We start from the raw sequence: 15,419 nt of genomic DNA, 5'->3' as shown, positions 1-15,419 counted from the left end.
TTTTGGGTCATAGTGATGGCCGTCATCGGAGCTCTTGTAGGGTCAGTTGTGGGTGCCACTGATGGAGCACAAGGAGCGTGTGTTGGCATGATCATTGGGAGTATGGTTGGTGTCTTGCTCGCCATATTATATATTAGAGCAACCAGGTTGGTAAAGACAGATAGTCCAGGAAGTAATGCAGTAACTTTCGCTAAATGTGAAAAAAATGTGCTAAAATGTGCTGGACTGGGCGGCGGTCATATTTATACATCTAGTTTAACTTTAAAATTGCACACTGTTCTTACAGCACTTCATTTTTGTGCTTTGATAGTACGATTTTCACATGAAATGTAATTCCTATTTCTTCTTGAAGATTTGAAATAAATCTGAGAATGTTTATCGGACATGCTTGGTTTTTACTGCAGGTACGAATCTTATAATATCAATAGCTATAGGACCTAGGTACAATAATGTTACCGTTAGCATTGGTTGAGTGAGGCCAATTTGATTGCAGTTGTAGAAAACTATAAATGCGGTTATACCAAGCAAATTAAAAGCAGCACTGTAATTGTATCTTTCGACTGTCATCTCATTCTGGCCTACTAACAAGCTAAGTAAGTTAGCCACAACGTTCCCTAACGCGATGGTTTTCTAATGGAAAATATACCTGAAAGATAACCTGTCTATGATGCAAACACCGGGCTGGGACATTTCTGCTTGCTAAATAGGTTTTGTTTTCTGCTGTTCATTTAGTCTCAGTCCTTGGTGGCCCTGTCAGTGCTTTGTAAAGTGTTGCATTAAGACCACAAAAAGTCTCGAAAAGCATCTGAGCTAACGTTCATTCCCAAACACCTACAAGGCTACTTCAATAGCATACTCTATTTTTTAAAATGAATGCACCCGTGATGATCTACATCTAAACCAAATATTTTAGAGCGCACTTTGAGAGATGTATCCAAGGCTGTACACATAATCGTAATATTATTTGTTGCACGTGCTACAAAATCATTAGGTCGTTTCTAGAAAAGTTAGCAACGACGTTGCTCAACCACCATGGTACGACCAAACAAAGACATTGTTACACCTGTTTCCAGAAAGCATCGTACCTGTGTCGCATCCTGTCTCTTCTTTTCATCTCTGAGTAAGAGTAGGCCTACGAGACACAACAATAGGTTTTGACCATACATATTTATGTATATAGTTACTCTTCATCGAGAGACCATAGGTACAAGACATCAGTCAAAAACAATTTAATCTACGTGTCACACTAGTTCACCTGCAGATAGCGAGAAGCAAGAGGACAATCTCACGTCATAAGAAAATCGAACCTACAACGTTGGGATAATAAGCAGCCACTACACCATTTTTCACTACTGTTATAAGGGTCTGGGAAGATTATAATACTAAAAGCAAGGCAATACTTGAATTAACATAAATAGCAAGAATGAGCCAAGTAGGGGAGTCATCAAAATTAAGCTACAGGATAGATCAATCATTGAGTCACGAGATAAACATCCACTTCGCAATTTTTGGTTAGGCGGTTGTGATTTTTGGTTAGGCGCTCCGGACTAGGCATGTCAAACTCGATTCCTTTTAAGGATCCGGGTTATTCTGAGTCACTCACTAAACTGATCCGGGTTGAACGAGTCACTTGAGTCACTTGAGTCAGTATTGCTAAATTGCAAAGAAATTCAGTCCTACGTTCAAGCAGTACCGTGGGGTGCTTCATTTCGTTAAGTGCCTTCTCATGTTGGATGTGGATCCTCCATGATTTGAAACCAGGTTTTTGCAGCACTTGCATTTAGCCTTTAGAGTTTTGCTCTCCTGGTCAAAGTGCATCCACACATTGTTCATCTTTTTGGTGCTCATGTTCAGAAACTTTGATCTTATTGACAGAGAGGGTAGCCTATATTATAATAATTACTTATTTGTTGTTGTTTTGTTAACAATAGAAAAGTTTGCTTAGGTCTAATGCTGCTCTGCTACAATGTTTATTACCACTACTACTAATAGGCTACTAGGAATCTATTCTAATAAGTATTATAAGCTGCTAATACTAGGCAACTAATATGACTATTAATCATGGCTATACTGTTAGGTAGCATAATATAATATAATATAATATAATATAATATAATATAAAATAGCCTAATATAATAGCATCAAAACCTCCACCCACTCACGGGAAAGAAAGCAGTTTGAGCCAGACTGTTTATTTATTGTCTTAACCTAGCCTAAGCAATTGACTTTCAATGTAGACATAGATACAGGAACATAGAAATGCCCTGCAGTGAATAAATTATTGTTATTATTATTATTATTATTATTATTATTACTACTACTACTATTCTCATTATGCCTATTATTATTATCACCTTGACACGAGTAGAAACTAGGCTACTCGCTTGTCTACAGATCCACTCATGTAGCCGGCTGATTCGACTGACTCGCACTCATAACAACATAACGGAACCGGTCCGCCCGGCTGATCCAAATGACCCAGGTAGGCTAGCCTACTCAAGCAATACAGAGCTTGCAATGTTTCGGACTGTCTTCGCGACCTAATTGCATTTTAAAGTAGGCTATGCATGCAGAATATATGTTATTTCAGAAGTGAACGCATGGCTTTTGTTGTGGATTTTCTTTTAACCTTGACGAGGAGTTACTCGCTCCTCTAAAGATCCACTCATGACAACGAGCACCCAATTTATCTTATTTGTTCTATATTTTGTTATGTATTTGAACTGACCAAAGGTAAGGTTGTAGGCAACCAAAGGTAAGATAAAAAAGCAGCATTTCTTCACTGTAGGTAACTGTTGAAGTTTTTTTGTTTTATTCTTATACAAAAATCTCTTGGAAATCTGATTGGTATCTTGCTGGTCATAGTTTATCAGATCAACCAGAGTAATGAGGAGCAGTGGGGGAGCAGCTTTAGTCATTGAAGATCCAAGTTGTGAGAGGACAAGTTCACTTCGTTCTTCTAAAACTGGTGAAAAACCTAAAAAGCAGTAGCCCGACGTAGCTAGACTCAATTCTAATCAGAATTTGAGTCTGGACCTGTACCATTGGAATGTGATTATGGGGTAGTTTCAACCAATAAGTGGGAAATTGCTTCTGCACACAATTGGATAGACCTAACCAATCAGAGCAATGAAATATGTGAATCCTGTAGGGATAAAACAGCCAAAACATGTTTCTTGTCGTCAAATGAAACTGCTGTATTTTGTTCATTTTTTGAAGTTGTTGTGCTGTCAATATCTTATTGAAAATGTGAAATCTAAAAGTCTAGCTTCTCTGGCAAAATCCTTTTTACCGTAAACAAAATCAACCGAAGCACACTCAGGTGACGTGAATGACAAGGCACCGATGCTTATCGGTCCTTCATCGTAAAAAGCCCGCCCAGACAATTTGATTGGTGCACCCAGCTTCCACATTCTCAATAGACCCCTTCAATATTTGTAAACATCCAGAGCCTAGGTTGGGTACGCAACATGTGGTCAGAAAAATGGCACAACTAATAGATCGACATATTGAGCTGTGAAGGTACATACGTATGCACTTTCATTGTCACCCCAGGACCCCAAACCGTATCTTAACCCTTAAAGGAGTACCGTCACACCGGTGTGACGGGAATGTTGAGAAATTAACATTCTAAAGAATATCTGGGTTCATTGAATTCAACATAGAATTTTAGAACCTTCAATTGTTGCGGAACTTAGAATGTTCAAAAACCTACACCTTTAAGGGTTAATAAAATAGTCTTAGCTAATGGCAATTGTCTGTCTGATCCTGAGCTAATAACAGAATGGGTAGACGACATTTGCAAGTAGCCAGAGAATCATTGGTCCGCTATCTGGCTGACAAGCCCAGTGTATTGCCCAGTAAAAGTAGGCATTTTTCTCGACGTTTCCTTGACGTTTCAGTCAATTCACACACACACACACACACGGAAAGCTTTCTGACCCCGATATGCGTACACTTTTTTCTGTGAAGTGGACCGTGAAGGGTCAATAGAAGTCCCAGTTTACCAAAAATGTGTGGCCGTGGTCAATTCCAGACTAAGAAACCAATTGATCGAACAGTTAATTGACCTCACAATCCCAATGGATGAATATGTGAAACCATGTATGTAGGCTATTACGTAACGTGTCAGATGCAAAACACCTGAAGTTTCTGAAAAACTGTATATCCAAAATAGTGAAATGGATACACAAAGATATGTGCTTTTATAGCATCTTTTATAAAATAAATTACATCATGGTTGTTTTTCAGGTGTAATATACTTTGTCAACAAAGACTTTGTGATGATTAAAGTCTCAGACTCAAGTGCAGATGTTTGGGTTATTATATAAAAATCAGCAACAGTACAGAGAGTCCATAATCCACAGAGTAACCGAAGAGACAAGATGAGGTCAAAACACAAAACTTAATCCAACAAGCAATCAAAACAGGTAGGCACGGTCAAAACCAGATAAGCAGGCTCAAGGTTCAAGATTCACAATTCGGCATGGCAGAGGGGGATTTCAGAACAGAACGAATGCCTAACAATACAGGAATGACTTGTGATGGACCATACAGAGAAAGGTGTGTAGTCACTGAAGACTTGTAGATCATCAGAGTTGAATGATACCTTGGGGCAGCTGTGGCCTACTGATTAGTGCTTCGGACTTGTAACCAAAGGGTTGCCGGTTCGAACCCAGACCAATAGGCACGGCTGAAGTGCCCTTGAGCAAGGCACCTAACCCCTCACTGCTCCCTGAGCGCCGCTATTGTGTGCTTCACCTCACTGCGTGTTCACTGTGTGCTGAGTGTGTTTCACTAATTCATGGATTGGGATAAATGCAGAGACCAAATTTCCCTCACGAGATCAAAACTTATACTTTCATCAGGCCCTTCACTCCAGTACTCTGTATCAGCACTATGGCTACTGTGTTCCATGACACAACACACAACAAAACAACTGGAGTCCACACCACACCATCATGCCAATGTAATGCCTACCTTCTTTTTAAAAAAATAAATTAAATGAAAGAGAAACTGACTGTGTTGCTTCTCAAAGTGTCTCGTGACATGATGGGCAGAGATGAGCAGAGATGAGCAAACCAGTTTTGCAAGGTGGTTTCAAAGTTTCCCAAACAAGCCTTTGGGTTCGGCATGCTTTCATATGATGGGAAGACTTCAGACTGAACAGAACAGAATGTAAATTTCAGTACAAAGAAAGAACATCCTCAAGGTGATGTATTTAACAGATAGTCTTTCATCCATCATCTAAACATCATTAGAAGAATGGCAAATATAACTAGGTCATTGTATTTTCTACACAAGAGCATTGTATTTAAACTATACATACAGTATTAAACTATTATGTTTAAAACATATTAATTCTGTTATATGTCCATTTTTAAAATGTAACTAATGGACACTTTATGCACTTACAATTATCATTAGAAGTATTTCTAATGAAGTATTTGAGAGAAGATGAAACAGTGTTAGGCAGGATACTTTTGATTTAATGTTACGCACAATTTACTACTACAGACTGCAGATTATATATGATATATAACATCTATGTTACTGTGTTTTTGAACAATGGGCTGTGATTAAAAAAGCAGATGCCTTGCTGTAGCATTTGATTAAGAATAATTAGATAAATTGAGAATTGATATTCTAGTGCCGACAAAATAGATACTTGAAATAACTTAAATAACTGTTGAACTGCATGATAGCACATTACTAATGCTTATGTAAGGGTCCTGTCGTGTTTTGTTTTCCCTGTTTAGTGTTTTCCTTCATGTCTGCTCCTCTTGTTTACTTCCTGTGTCCTGTTCCACGTGTTTGTTTGTTTTGCCATGTGTTTCTGTTCCGTGCCCGTGTCTCCGCCCCTCACCTGATCCGCGTTAGTCTATGTGGTTTATGTTTAAAATAAAGATTCCTGCAACTCTGAAGATTGCCTTGCCGTACTTTCCAGTCCAGAGAGAGAGAGAGAGAGAGAATTTTTGCAAATCTGTTAAAAGGTAATAGAGATACAAAATAATTTCGCAATTACATTACTTTATGGAGTAGCCTAATAATGCCCATATACTATGAGTGGTGTATGATGGGTGATTCTATTTGTCTCCCAGGACCAAGACCAGCAATGACATGAGATAGAGAGGTGCCACGGAATGAAGAACATGTTGGACTACAAGATCTTAGTGGTGTGTGTTTGATGGTTGTAGCTTTTTGTTTCTTTGGTGTGTTATTATCTTTGTTGGTGTTTTTGCAGGATTTGTCGTCTATTTATTCATGAGAGCAGGAACGTTTGTCTGTGTGTTTGTGTTTGTTAGTCTGTTTTATTTTTTTTTTGCCTGAAAAAATCGTAGGTTCAATTCCGCCTTCCACCATTGTGTCCTTGAGCAAGGCACTTAACCCTGAGTTGCTCTGCGGACACTGACCCTTGTAATGTAATTGATATATATAAGTCGCTTTGGCGAAAACCGTCTGCTAAACTAATAAATGTAAAATATCTCTCGAACTGTTCGTCCGACTGATTTCAAAATGGCAGGTTCCTTGCTACGGGCACGGGTGAGTGCAGTGGCAAGTTTGACGTTATTTAGCTAAAAGATGCAAAATATAACATTAAATATCGTTCAAAGAAGCACACATTGGCTTTTGCCGCTCTAGCTGCTGTAACCAGTCTCCCTCACACAGCTCAGCGTAGCACTGAATCTGTGCACATGGCATGGGTAGAAACTCAAGCAACACTGTGGGTGTGTGTACAGATATGTTCGGGGAATGAGGATAGGACAGGGCTGAGGCCTACCACTGAGAGGTCAGTGAGCCTCCAGGGGGTCACCCAGCCAAAACACAAAAATACACTACTGGCCAGGGGCCTTATGCTGGCCCTGGCACTAGAGATCAACAGCTGTAAAAAAATGATCAGCAGCACTATCGATGGCCTCCTGTCAGCGGTACAAAGAAATAACAAAAAAGTACAAAATGACAAAAAAAAGGACAAAATGACAAAAAAATACAAACAAAACAATAACAAAATGAATTGCAATGGGCCAAATGCTGTCACACTGGGGATCAGCAGCGCTAGACAAATGATCTTCTATCAGTGGTAAACAAAAAGGGGAACAGACCGAGAGAAATTCATAAACAAACAAAATAAGTAAAACAAAACAAACTATGGAGTCAGTTACTCAGACACTCAATGCATATATCAGACAATCACAACATGCATTCATTCATCCATTCATTCATTTAATCAGACACACGCACACAACAAACTAAGACATAAGACAGAGAAACTAAACAACCAGCAACAATTCATTACGACAACTGACATCGCTTGTGGCTAGCATGACCCGCCAACCACTCACACGTGCACCACTCCAATCTTAACTCAGACTGAGTTACTGCACGTCTCTGGAAGTCTGGAGCAGAAGTATGGCGATCCAACAGGGAAAACTATGGATAGGACAAGACGCGATGAGTTCTTTCCTCCAAACAGTGAGTGTGATGTCTTTTCTATCAATAGTGAATAGTGACTTTTAGTGGAGATCCAGTCTTCCTGAAGTATAGTCTCACAAGACACGTGCATATGATACAAATGTGTATACTCACAAATGCATGTTATAGATTTCACCACACTGAAATCTTCCAGTCTGGATCCTGAGAGAGACATGGTTGACCTGCAGACAGTGAGGCGTGGTTACCATGAGGAGATAATGACAATTCTCAGATAGTCCATGAAGTCATGGGGTCATACTGATGGCCGTCATCAGAGCTCTTTTAGGGTCACTTGTGGGGACATCTGATGGAGTACGAGGATCCTGTTGGCATGATCTCTTGGAAGTCTGATTGGTATCTTGCTGGTCATAGTTTACATCAGATCAACCAGAGTAATGAGGAGCAGTGGGGGAGCAGCTTTAGGCCCAATCCCAATTCTCTGTCTTACCCCTTGAGAATTTCCGCGAGCTTACTTGAAAGCGAAGGGTAAGAGAAATATCCAGCATACACTGCTCACACCGGAAAACCAAGCACACCGAGAGATTCATTAATGTAAAATGTTGGCATTAATAAGGACTCGAAAATGATAATTGTTTTATGTTGCATCCAATCTCTCTCTCTCTCACACCTCTCTCTCTCTCTCAAACTGTGGAGGCTATCCTATAAGCCTCGGCATGGATGGCATGGTGTTCTCAACGTGTAGCAGAAAGAATCCTAGGTCCAGGCATTAGCTCTCTTTGGGTGGTGTTCCCGTTTATTATAAAGATATCAAAAGGTATCTTACATAAAATGGTACTTTGCCCAGTGCTGATTAATAAAGTGCTGTTGTGCTAATAAATAAATTGCTGTGGCGTGCTGTCGGTGGAGTGGGTGCTCACGGCTACGGTAAGAACCGTGTGTTCCCCGCCATCCACACCTTTGCCTAATTGATTGCCTGTAAATATACCTAATTTCCAGTGACGTGTCACACCCAGTGCAATAATCCCCCAAGTGGCTAAAATAAGTAATAACTAAATTAACCTAACTAAAGGTGGATATAAATGGCTCCTACACAAACTCTTCCATTTCTCTGCTCTCTCTCTAGGTCCTGTTCTTCATAAGGAAGTTTACAAAAATCGGTGTGTGTTTTATGCCAAAACGTTGAACAAGGAAAAATATTTTGATGTATTGTACATTGTGTAATTATATTGTACCATGTGCTAAAGAAACATTTTCATGAAGACCATATGAGTAGGCTATAATAATGTAAAGTAATACAATTATATAACATGAAGAGCTAAATGTGAAGGCATGAGTTACGTGTGTGACAGCATAAAAGAGTGAAACTGAAACCATCTCCAAACAGAGGGGGATACCAGAACACCACTGGCCACAATGCCATGCCCAGTAATACAGGAATGACCATGGAACAGATAGAGAAATGTGTGTAGTCATTGAAGACTTGTAGATCATCAGAGTTGAATGATCCCTTTCATCAGGCCCTTCACTCCAGTACTCTGTATCAGCACTATGGCTACTGTGTTCCATGACACAACACACAACAAAACAGCTGGAGTCCACACCACACCATCATGCCAATGTAATGCCTACTTTCTCTTCATTTTATTTATTTATTTATTTTAAAAAAAAGAAGAAATGAAAGAGAAACTGACTGGGTTGCTTCTCAAAGTGTCTCGTGACATGATGTGCAGGGACAAACTAGTTTTGCAAGGTGGTTTCAAAGTTTCCCAAACAAACTTTTGGGTTCAGTCACATACTCTGTGATATGATGGGAATACTTTAGACTGAACAGAACAGAATGTACATTTCAGTATCAAGAAAGAACATCCTCAAGGTGATGTATTACAAAACAGTCACATTTTTACAGACAGTTACATTTAACAGTCTTTAGACGGGTCATCCATCATCTAAAAATCATTACAATGCAAATATATGTATGTTTTATTTCAGTTAGCCTAAGCTGGTTTGATTTGCATTCAGAGATGACCCATGCCAATCATTAGATATGGTCAAGGGTATGTATACTTTAAAGATGCTATGGCAAGTTTAATACTGAAACTGAAATAACTGTTGAACTGCATGATAACACATTACTAAAGCTTAACATTAGCTGCATTGTTGTTTAGTCTGTACTTTACCAGACTGTCTTTCCTGTCTGTCTAACACTGAGCCATTACCTACATCTACCCCCATACACACAGATAGTGTCAGAAGAGCCTGTTGAAACAAAACAAATATCAAGATGGACCGTGGATACGTGCCTAAACATGGTAAGTGTTTACTGTGCTTTCTGCCATAACGATTGATCATATAGACCAGTGGTTCTCAAAGTGGGGTCCGGGGACCCATAGCCAGGGGGTCCGCAAAATAATTTGCTTGAAATTATAAAGTTGAGTTTTATCATTTTAAAACAGATGATGTCTACAGATGATGCCACTTTTCACCCATAAAACAAGCAAATTGTGTCTATTTGCTCTACATTGAACTTCACTTAGGTCATGAAGAACCATTCCTACTACTGCTTAGCTTGGCTTATTTGTTAGCCAGCTAGCTGATGAATGTGTAGAAATGTTTGAGTCAATCCATGTTGTAAAGTGACAGAAAAACCAAAACTGACAAAAGATGAAGTTGCACATCTGCCAAAAAACATGGGATAGTGGACCTGGCCACAACTGCAGAGAATACAAATGGCATGCTTAATTGTTACGATTATGAGGGGGCCCTCGGAAAATGTTCTCCCCCAAAAGGGGTCCTTGGAACCAAAAACATTGAGAACCCCTGAGATAGACCACACTCCTGTCTCATCTTGCGGATTCCCTTCACTTTCAGATCTACGGATAGTCTTACTGGGACAGGCTGGCCCATGGAAAGGCTTGGTCAGCAAGGACATTATGGGCCTGTGGTGCGATGGGTCGATGTGCTTGGAGCGAGAAGAATCTGGCCGGACAGTCACCATGGTGATGACCCAAGGCTGGGACAGTGACTCAGAACACACAGGTGGTGGTGCAGTTGAACAGGAGGTCATGAGAAGTGTGACCCTTTGCCCTCCAGGGCCGCACGCTCTCCTGCTGGCACTGCCCATGGGGCCCGACGTGGGCATCGCGAGGCGTGACGTGGAGAGGGCCCAACAGCACATGAGCTTTCTGTCCGAGAGAGCCTGGAGACACACCATGGTTGTGTTCATCTGCACCTACAGAATAATGTCGGACAAGATCTTGCTGGACAGACACATTCTAGGGCAGCTTGTAAATAAATGCGGAGGAGGACATTCTATTATCTTTGTGGACAGGCCCAATTCTGAGCTCTTACAGAAGGTAGATCAAATGGCGGCAAGAAACAGACAACGTTTCCTTCAACACCATGAGGTGAAAGGGCAGAGACCAACTATGGAGGCAGAACTGCCTCCAGCCCTCAATGAGAATCTGAGGAACAGGAGGGGCATTGGGTCACCAGGTGAGTCTAATTTCCTTACGGTTTGTTTGATAATGAGGATTAACATAGCGATAAGAACTTATGTGTGTTCATGGGTAAAGTAGGCCTAAACTGTACTCTTCTTTGTAGAATCTATGGAACATACAGTGCTTTCTTTTCTTGTCTTAAAAACATTATATGAAACAAACTAAATGTGTTTCATATATTCTTCAAAGTAGCCTCCATCTACCATGGCAGAAAATAGGACAAGGTGAAACGATTCTTTCTAAAATCTTTACTTCTATTACATGGAACATACATAGCCTACTTTATTTTTTGTGTGTTCAAAAACATGAATGAAACCAATTAAATATGTTTCATAGATTCTTCAAAGTAGCCTCTGTTTACCATTCGCACAACCAGCGTATCGTCATACAGAGAACACCATGCCTCTTTTTTGGGGGAAAGCTACTGTAGCTCTGCAGCACCATAGGTTTCCTTTCAATCCAAGCAGTCTGCTTTCCCCGAAAAGGGGGGGTGGGGACGTGTAGCAAATTCAAATCTCCCGGATGTGCCGGTTGTGCGTTTGCGATGACAGTTTTGCACTTAGCTAACCTGGAATGCTTTTTGATTAACACGAGTGAAAGCAAATCAGCCAACAAGTGCTCAACAAGTATGGAAGAATTTAATACCAGCAACATGTTTCAAAAAAAGTTGTGACGGGGCTAACAAAATGCTGGAAAAGTTGAGTAATGATAAAGAAAACAAAAGGAGGAATGTTTCACAACTAATTAGGGTAACTGGCAACACGATTGGGTATGAAAAAGAGCATCCCAGAGAGAGTCTCTTAGAAGTAAAGATGTAGGGGTATTTATCACTCTGTGTAAACCTGTGTGCACAAATGAAGAAACAATGTAATTTTAATGCTTCTTAACATGAAATTGTGACATATTTAGGGAGTTCATCATCTGCAGGACATAATATTATTAAAACATGTATGGGCTCAGGAAAACCTCTGATAACCATTGTCTATGTGCCCAGTTTAATACTCAATTCAAAAACTGCAGCCAAAATTGTAACAGCTAAAATTGTATTGAGACATGATACAGAAAATACCACCCTCTTATTTGGGCCTGAGCTTGTTTAAAATGGACTGAGGTAACGTGGAAAAAGGTCCTGTGGTCAGACCAATCAAAGTTTGCCATTCTTTTTGGAAATCATGGACACATCTGGGCTAAAGGGCCTATCCAAGTATCCAACCTATCCAACTTGTTTTAGTGCTCAGTTCGAAACCCAACATCTACACTCTTAGAAAAAAAGGTACTATATAGAACCAAAAATGGTTCTATTGCATGCTTCATATATGGCACCCCTAAATGGTTCTATATAGAACCTTTTTGAAGGGTTCATCAAAGGAACCCCTAAGGGTTCTTTAAAGCCTAAACAAAATGGTTCTATATAAAACCGATAAGAGGTTCTTTGAATATGTCTTTAATAATATTAATTAATCAATTAATTGTTAGGTTAATCCATGACTTAATTAATATTTTAAGAAATTATATTTATTTTAAAGTATAGCTTAATTGATGTGCTCTATCAGCAACTTTAATGCCATGAAAATTATGAAACAAGACAAAGGTTTTAAAAAGTAACAAATGTGTTTATTGTAACAAGCTACAGTATAAGAAAAAAGAAAGAAAGATAGAAAGATATAATTTATCGAGGGAATAAAGGGGATATTTAATCAAATGACATAAAATGGTTGTACATTTTAAGAACAGGGATGGGGATTTTTTTCTTGTTAGGACAGAGTTGGAATAAAAATATCGGAATGAATGTTAAAGTATTTACAAGAGGGGCGGGATATGATACATTGAACAGGAAATAAGTGCTGAAGAGGTACTCGAGTGCCTCGGCTATGGTCATTTTCCCAGTGGTTAATGTTAATCTTCCATTTACTTCATCACAATCCTCATCATCTACATCGAAAACATCGTCCTCTTGTACCTGCTCAAACACTGTTGTTTCTGAACTGGAACTTGTTGGCTGTAAAGCTTCTCTGTGTTTTCTATAAATGTGATTTCTTAAACATGCAACACTTCTGTAACTTCTACTGCATCTGTCTACATTGCAGACAATATTGAAGTTTGGTTGCTGGTTGTGCAATAACTGCAGGTGTGTTAAATACTTCCTTAACTGGAATTTCACCACATCACAGAATGGGCATTTGAAGAAATCCATTTAGGCATACCTCTGAAGGTTTCTTTGTAATCAACCAAATGCAAACTTTGGACTTACGTCTTTGGTCCATTTGTCCACCATTATAATCTGGAATGAGAGAAAATCTAGTAACTTAAAAGTAAAGTATGTAACTTAACATTAAATCATGCATTAATCAATGTGTGTATTCATTTACCATAAACATAAACGTTAGTTAGCTGACTTATATTATTGTGACAATTTTGTGTTGCCAATAACAAAACTCAACACCATTTATTTGATGACATGTTTTCCTCATAGACTGTATAGAACTATATAAGGTTTTCCTTGTAAATTAACAAAACAGTCTGGTAATGAAACGTGAAATGTTACTGCTGCCGTATCACTTTGGATTGTTGGCTGGCTAACGTTTGATTAGCTAGCAATAGTAGCTAGTTATCTCAACTCCCTAGTGCTAAACTATCCGCTAGCTAGTACGCTAACATTAGCTAGCTTAATTTATCGTTAGAGAATGTCAATGAACATCAACACCGAATACACGGTCAAAATTATCGATAAAAAAGCAATAGTACATTTTATTGTAAGCCTGACAAGTAAGAAGTAAACTTATCTTCATGATGGATCTGCTAGTAGAGATAACTGATAAGATAGTTTCTAGCTACTGCTAACGTCATTCAGGACTAGAGCTACACTAACGTTAACAACAAACTAACAGCTGTTTCGACCGACAGTTTCGACAGCTGACAAAACCAAAACGCCCACAGGCGTTTAAGGGGAACGCCCCTATTTTTATTTAAAGGAGTATCGCTTCATACAGTGGTTTGCAGAAAACACAATTAAATGGGTGATAAAAGGAGATAAAAGTTTCGTGACACTTACCGTTAAAATCAAGTCCAGAATGGTTCCATAAAAATTCGTTGAAGTTCAAATGACCCTCGCGTGCATGAAATAGAACCCTTTTTAGGCAAAAGGTTCAATTTTCTTGGCTAAGAACCTGCATGGTTCTATATAGCACCCCCAAGAACCCATTTTTTTAAGAGTGTATGACGGTGTGGAGGAGCATTAATGCCTACAGCATGGGCATCTTGCACATTTGGCAAAGCATAATCAATTCTGAATGACGTTTTGAGCAACATACTGCCATCCAGGCAATGTCTTTTTCAGGGACGACTTTGAATATTTCAGGAAAACAATGCCAAAATGAATTCTGCACATATTTAAATATTATTTCTCCATAGAGGAAGAGTCCAGGTGCTAAGATGGCCTGTCTGCAGTCCAGATTTGTCAAATTAGGCGCATAATGGAATGAAAAGCATGACTAAGAATACCCTATACTGTCAACTGAAATCCTATATCGGGGAGTATGGGAAAACATTTCATTATCAAAACTGTAGCAAATGTTCTCCTCAGTTCCTAAACATTTACGGAATTGTGTTAAATGAAGAGGTGAAGCAGCACAGTGGTAAACATGCTCCCGTCCCAACTTTTTTTGAAACATGCTGCTGGCATCAAATACAAAATTAACATATTTCCATGAAATAGTCCAAATTTTCATTTTCAACATTTGATATGTTGTCTATGTCCTTTTTGCTGCTAAATATGGGTTTACGAGACTTGTATATTATGACATTCTGTTTTCATTTACATTTTACACAATGTCCCAACTTTTTCTGTTTTGGGGTTGTACATGTATTTTCACAAATCGGTTCCAAGGTAATACAGATACAGAGTTATTTAAAAATTAGATAGCTTTTAGACTGCTTGCATCTTCTAATGGAGTAAAGCTCATACAGTATACTATGAGTGGTGAATGATGGGTGATTCTATTTGTCTCCCAGGGCCACGACCAGGAACGACCGCGTGATAGAGAGGTGCCACCGGAATGACCTTGTGGATGGAATAAAATGTATTTGTGGTGTGGTTTTATTTACTGGTTGTTTTTCGTTTTGTTGGTTTGTTGTTGTGGTTGTTTGGCTGTATGTATGTATGTTTGTTTGCTCGTGTATGGTTCGTCTTGGGTCTATCATACATGATGGCTTTGAAATACTTAGAATGGGTGCAGGATTCTACAAATGGCCAGTTGTATGTTTTTGTATGTTAGGAATAGTAGGTAGGCTACTTAGGCGTTAGGAAGTCCAGTGGTTTAATATTTGACAATCCCTAACCCAGTCCAGATGTATCTGTAATAAACAAAGACATTGAAGATTCTGTGTTGGTGTTTCATTACTGAAATATGATCATTTTGATTTTATAATGCAGACTGTTACAAATCACTGATAACACCATAATAACACCATTCAAACCAGCCACACGTT

The 15,419-nt window shown here is 39.1% G+C and overlaps 1 protein-coding gene and 1 long non-coding RNA gene across 2 annotated transcripts; both read left to right on the top strand.

The window, feature by feature from the left end:
* Nucleotides 1–5,084: 5,084 nt before the first annotated feature.
* Nucleotides 5,085–6,493, top strand: LOC125297918. Its single transcript, XR_007194126.1, has 3 exons — nucleotides 5,085–5,212; nucleotides 5,908–5,993; nucleotides 6,102–6,493. It is a non-coding gene; the product is annotated as an uncharacterized LOC125297918 (long non-coding RNA).
* Nucleotides 6,494–9,224: 2,731 nt separating this feature from the next.
* On the top strand, nucleotides 9,225–15,024 carry LOC125297917 (GTPase IMAP family member 4-like). Its single transcript, XM_048248480.1, has 5 exons — nucleotides 9,225–9,307; nucleotides 9,424–9,488; nucleotides 9,675–9,743; nucleotides 10,303–10,926; nucleotides 14,943–15,024. Exons 3-5 carry the CDS (start codon nucleotides 9,716–9,718, stop codon nucleotides 14,966–14,968), a joined length of 678 nt encoding a protein of 225 aa, XP_048104437.1. The 5' UTR covers nucleotides 9,225–9,307; nucleotides 9,424–9,488; nucleotides 9,675–9,715; the 3' UTR covers nucleotides 14,969–15,024.
* Nucleotides 15,025–15,419: the final 395 nt, after the last annotated feature.

The sequence above is a fragment of the Alosa alosa genome, chromosome 7 (assembly GCF_017589495.1).
Source record: "Alosa alosa isolate M-15738 ecotype Scorff River chromosome 7, AALO_Geno_1.1, whole genome shotgun sequence".
Taxonomy (NCBI): Eukaryota; Metazoa; Chordata; class Actinopteri; order Clupeiformes; family Clupeidae; genus Alosa; species Alosa alosa.
The sequence above is the reverse complement of the archived record's forward strand: the minus strand, read 5'-3'. Positions and strand labels throughout refer to the sequence as shown.

What these genes read in the sequence shown, in the direction of transcription:
- LOC125297917 (XM_048248480.1), top strand. Translation starts at nt 9,716, where the DNA reads ATGGACCGTGGATACGTGCCTAAACATG. An exon ending in TGGATACGTGCCTAAACATG is followed by an intron (nt 9,744 to 10,302) that starts GTAAGTGTTTAC and finishes CTTCACTTTCAG; the next exon opens with ATCTACGGATAGTCTTACTG. An exon ending in GAGGGGCATTGGGTCACCAG is followed by an intron (nt 10,927 to 14,942) that starts GTGAGTCTAATT and finishes TTTGTCTCCCAG; the next exon opens with GGCCACGACCAGGAACGACC.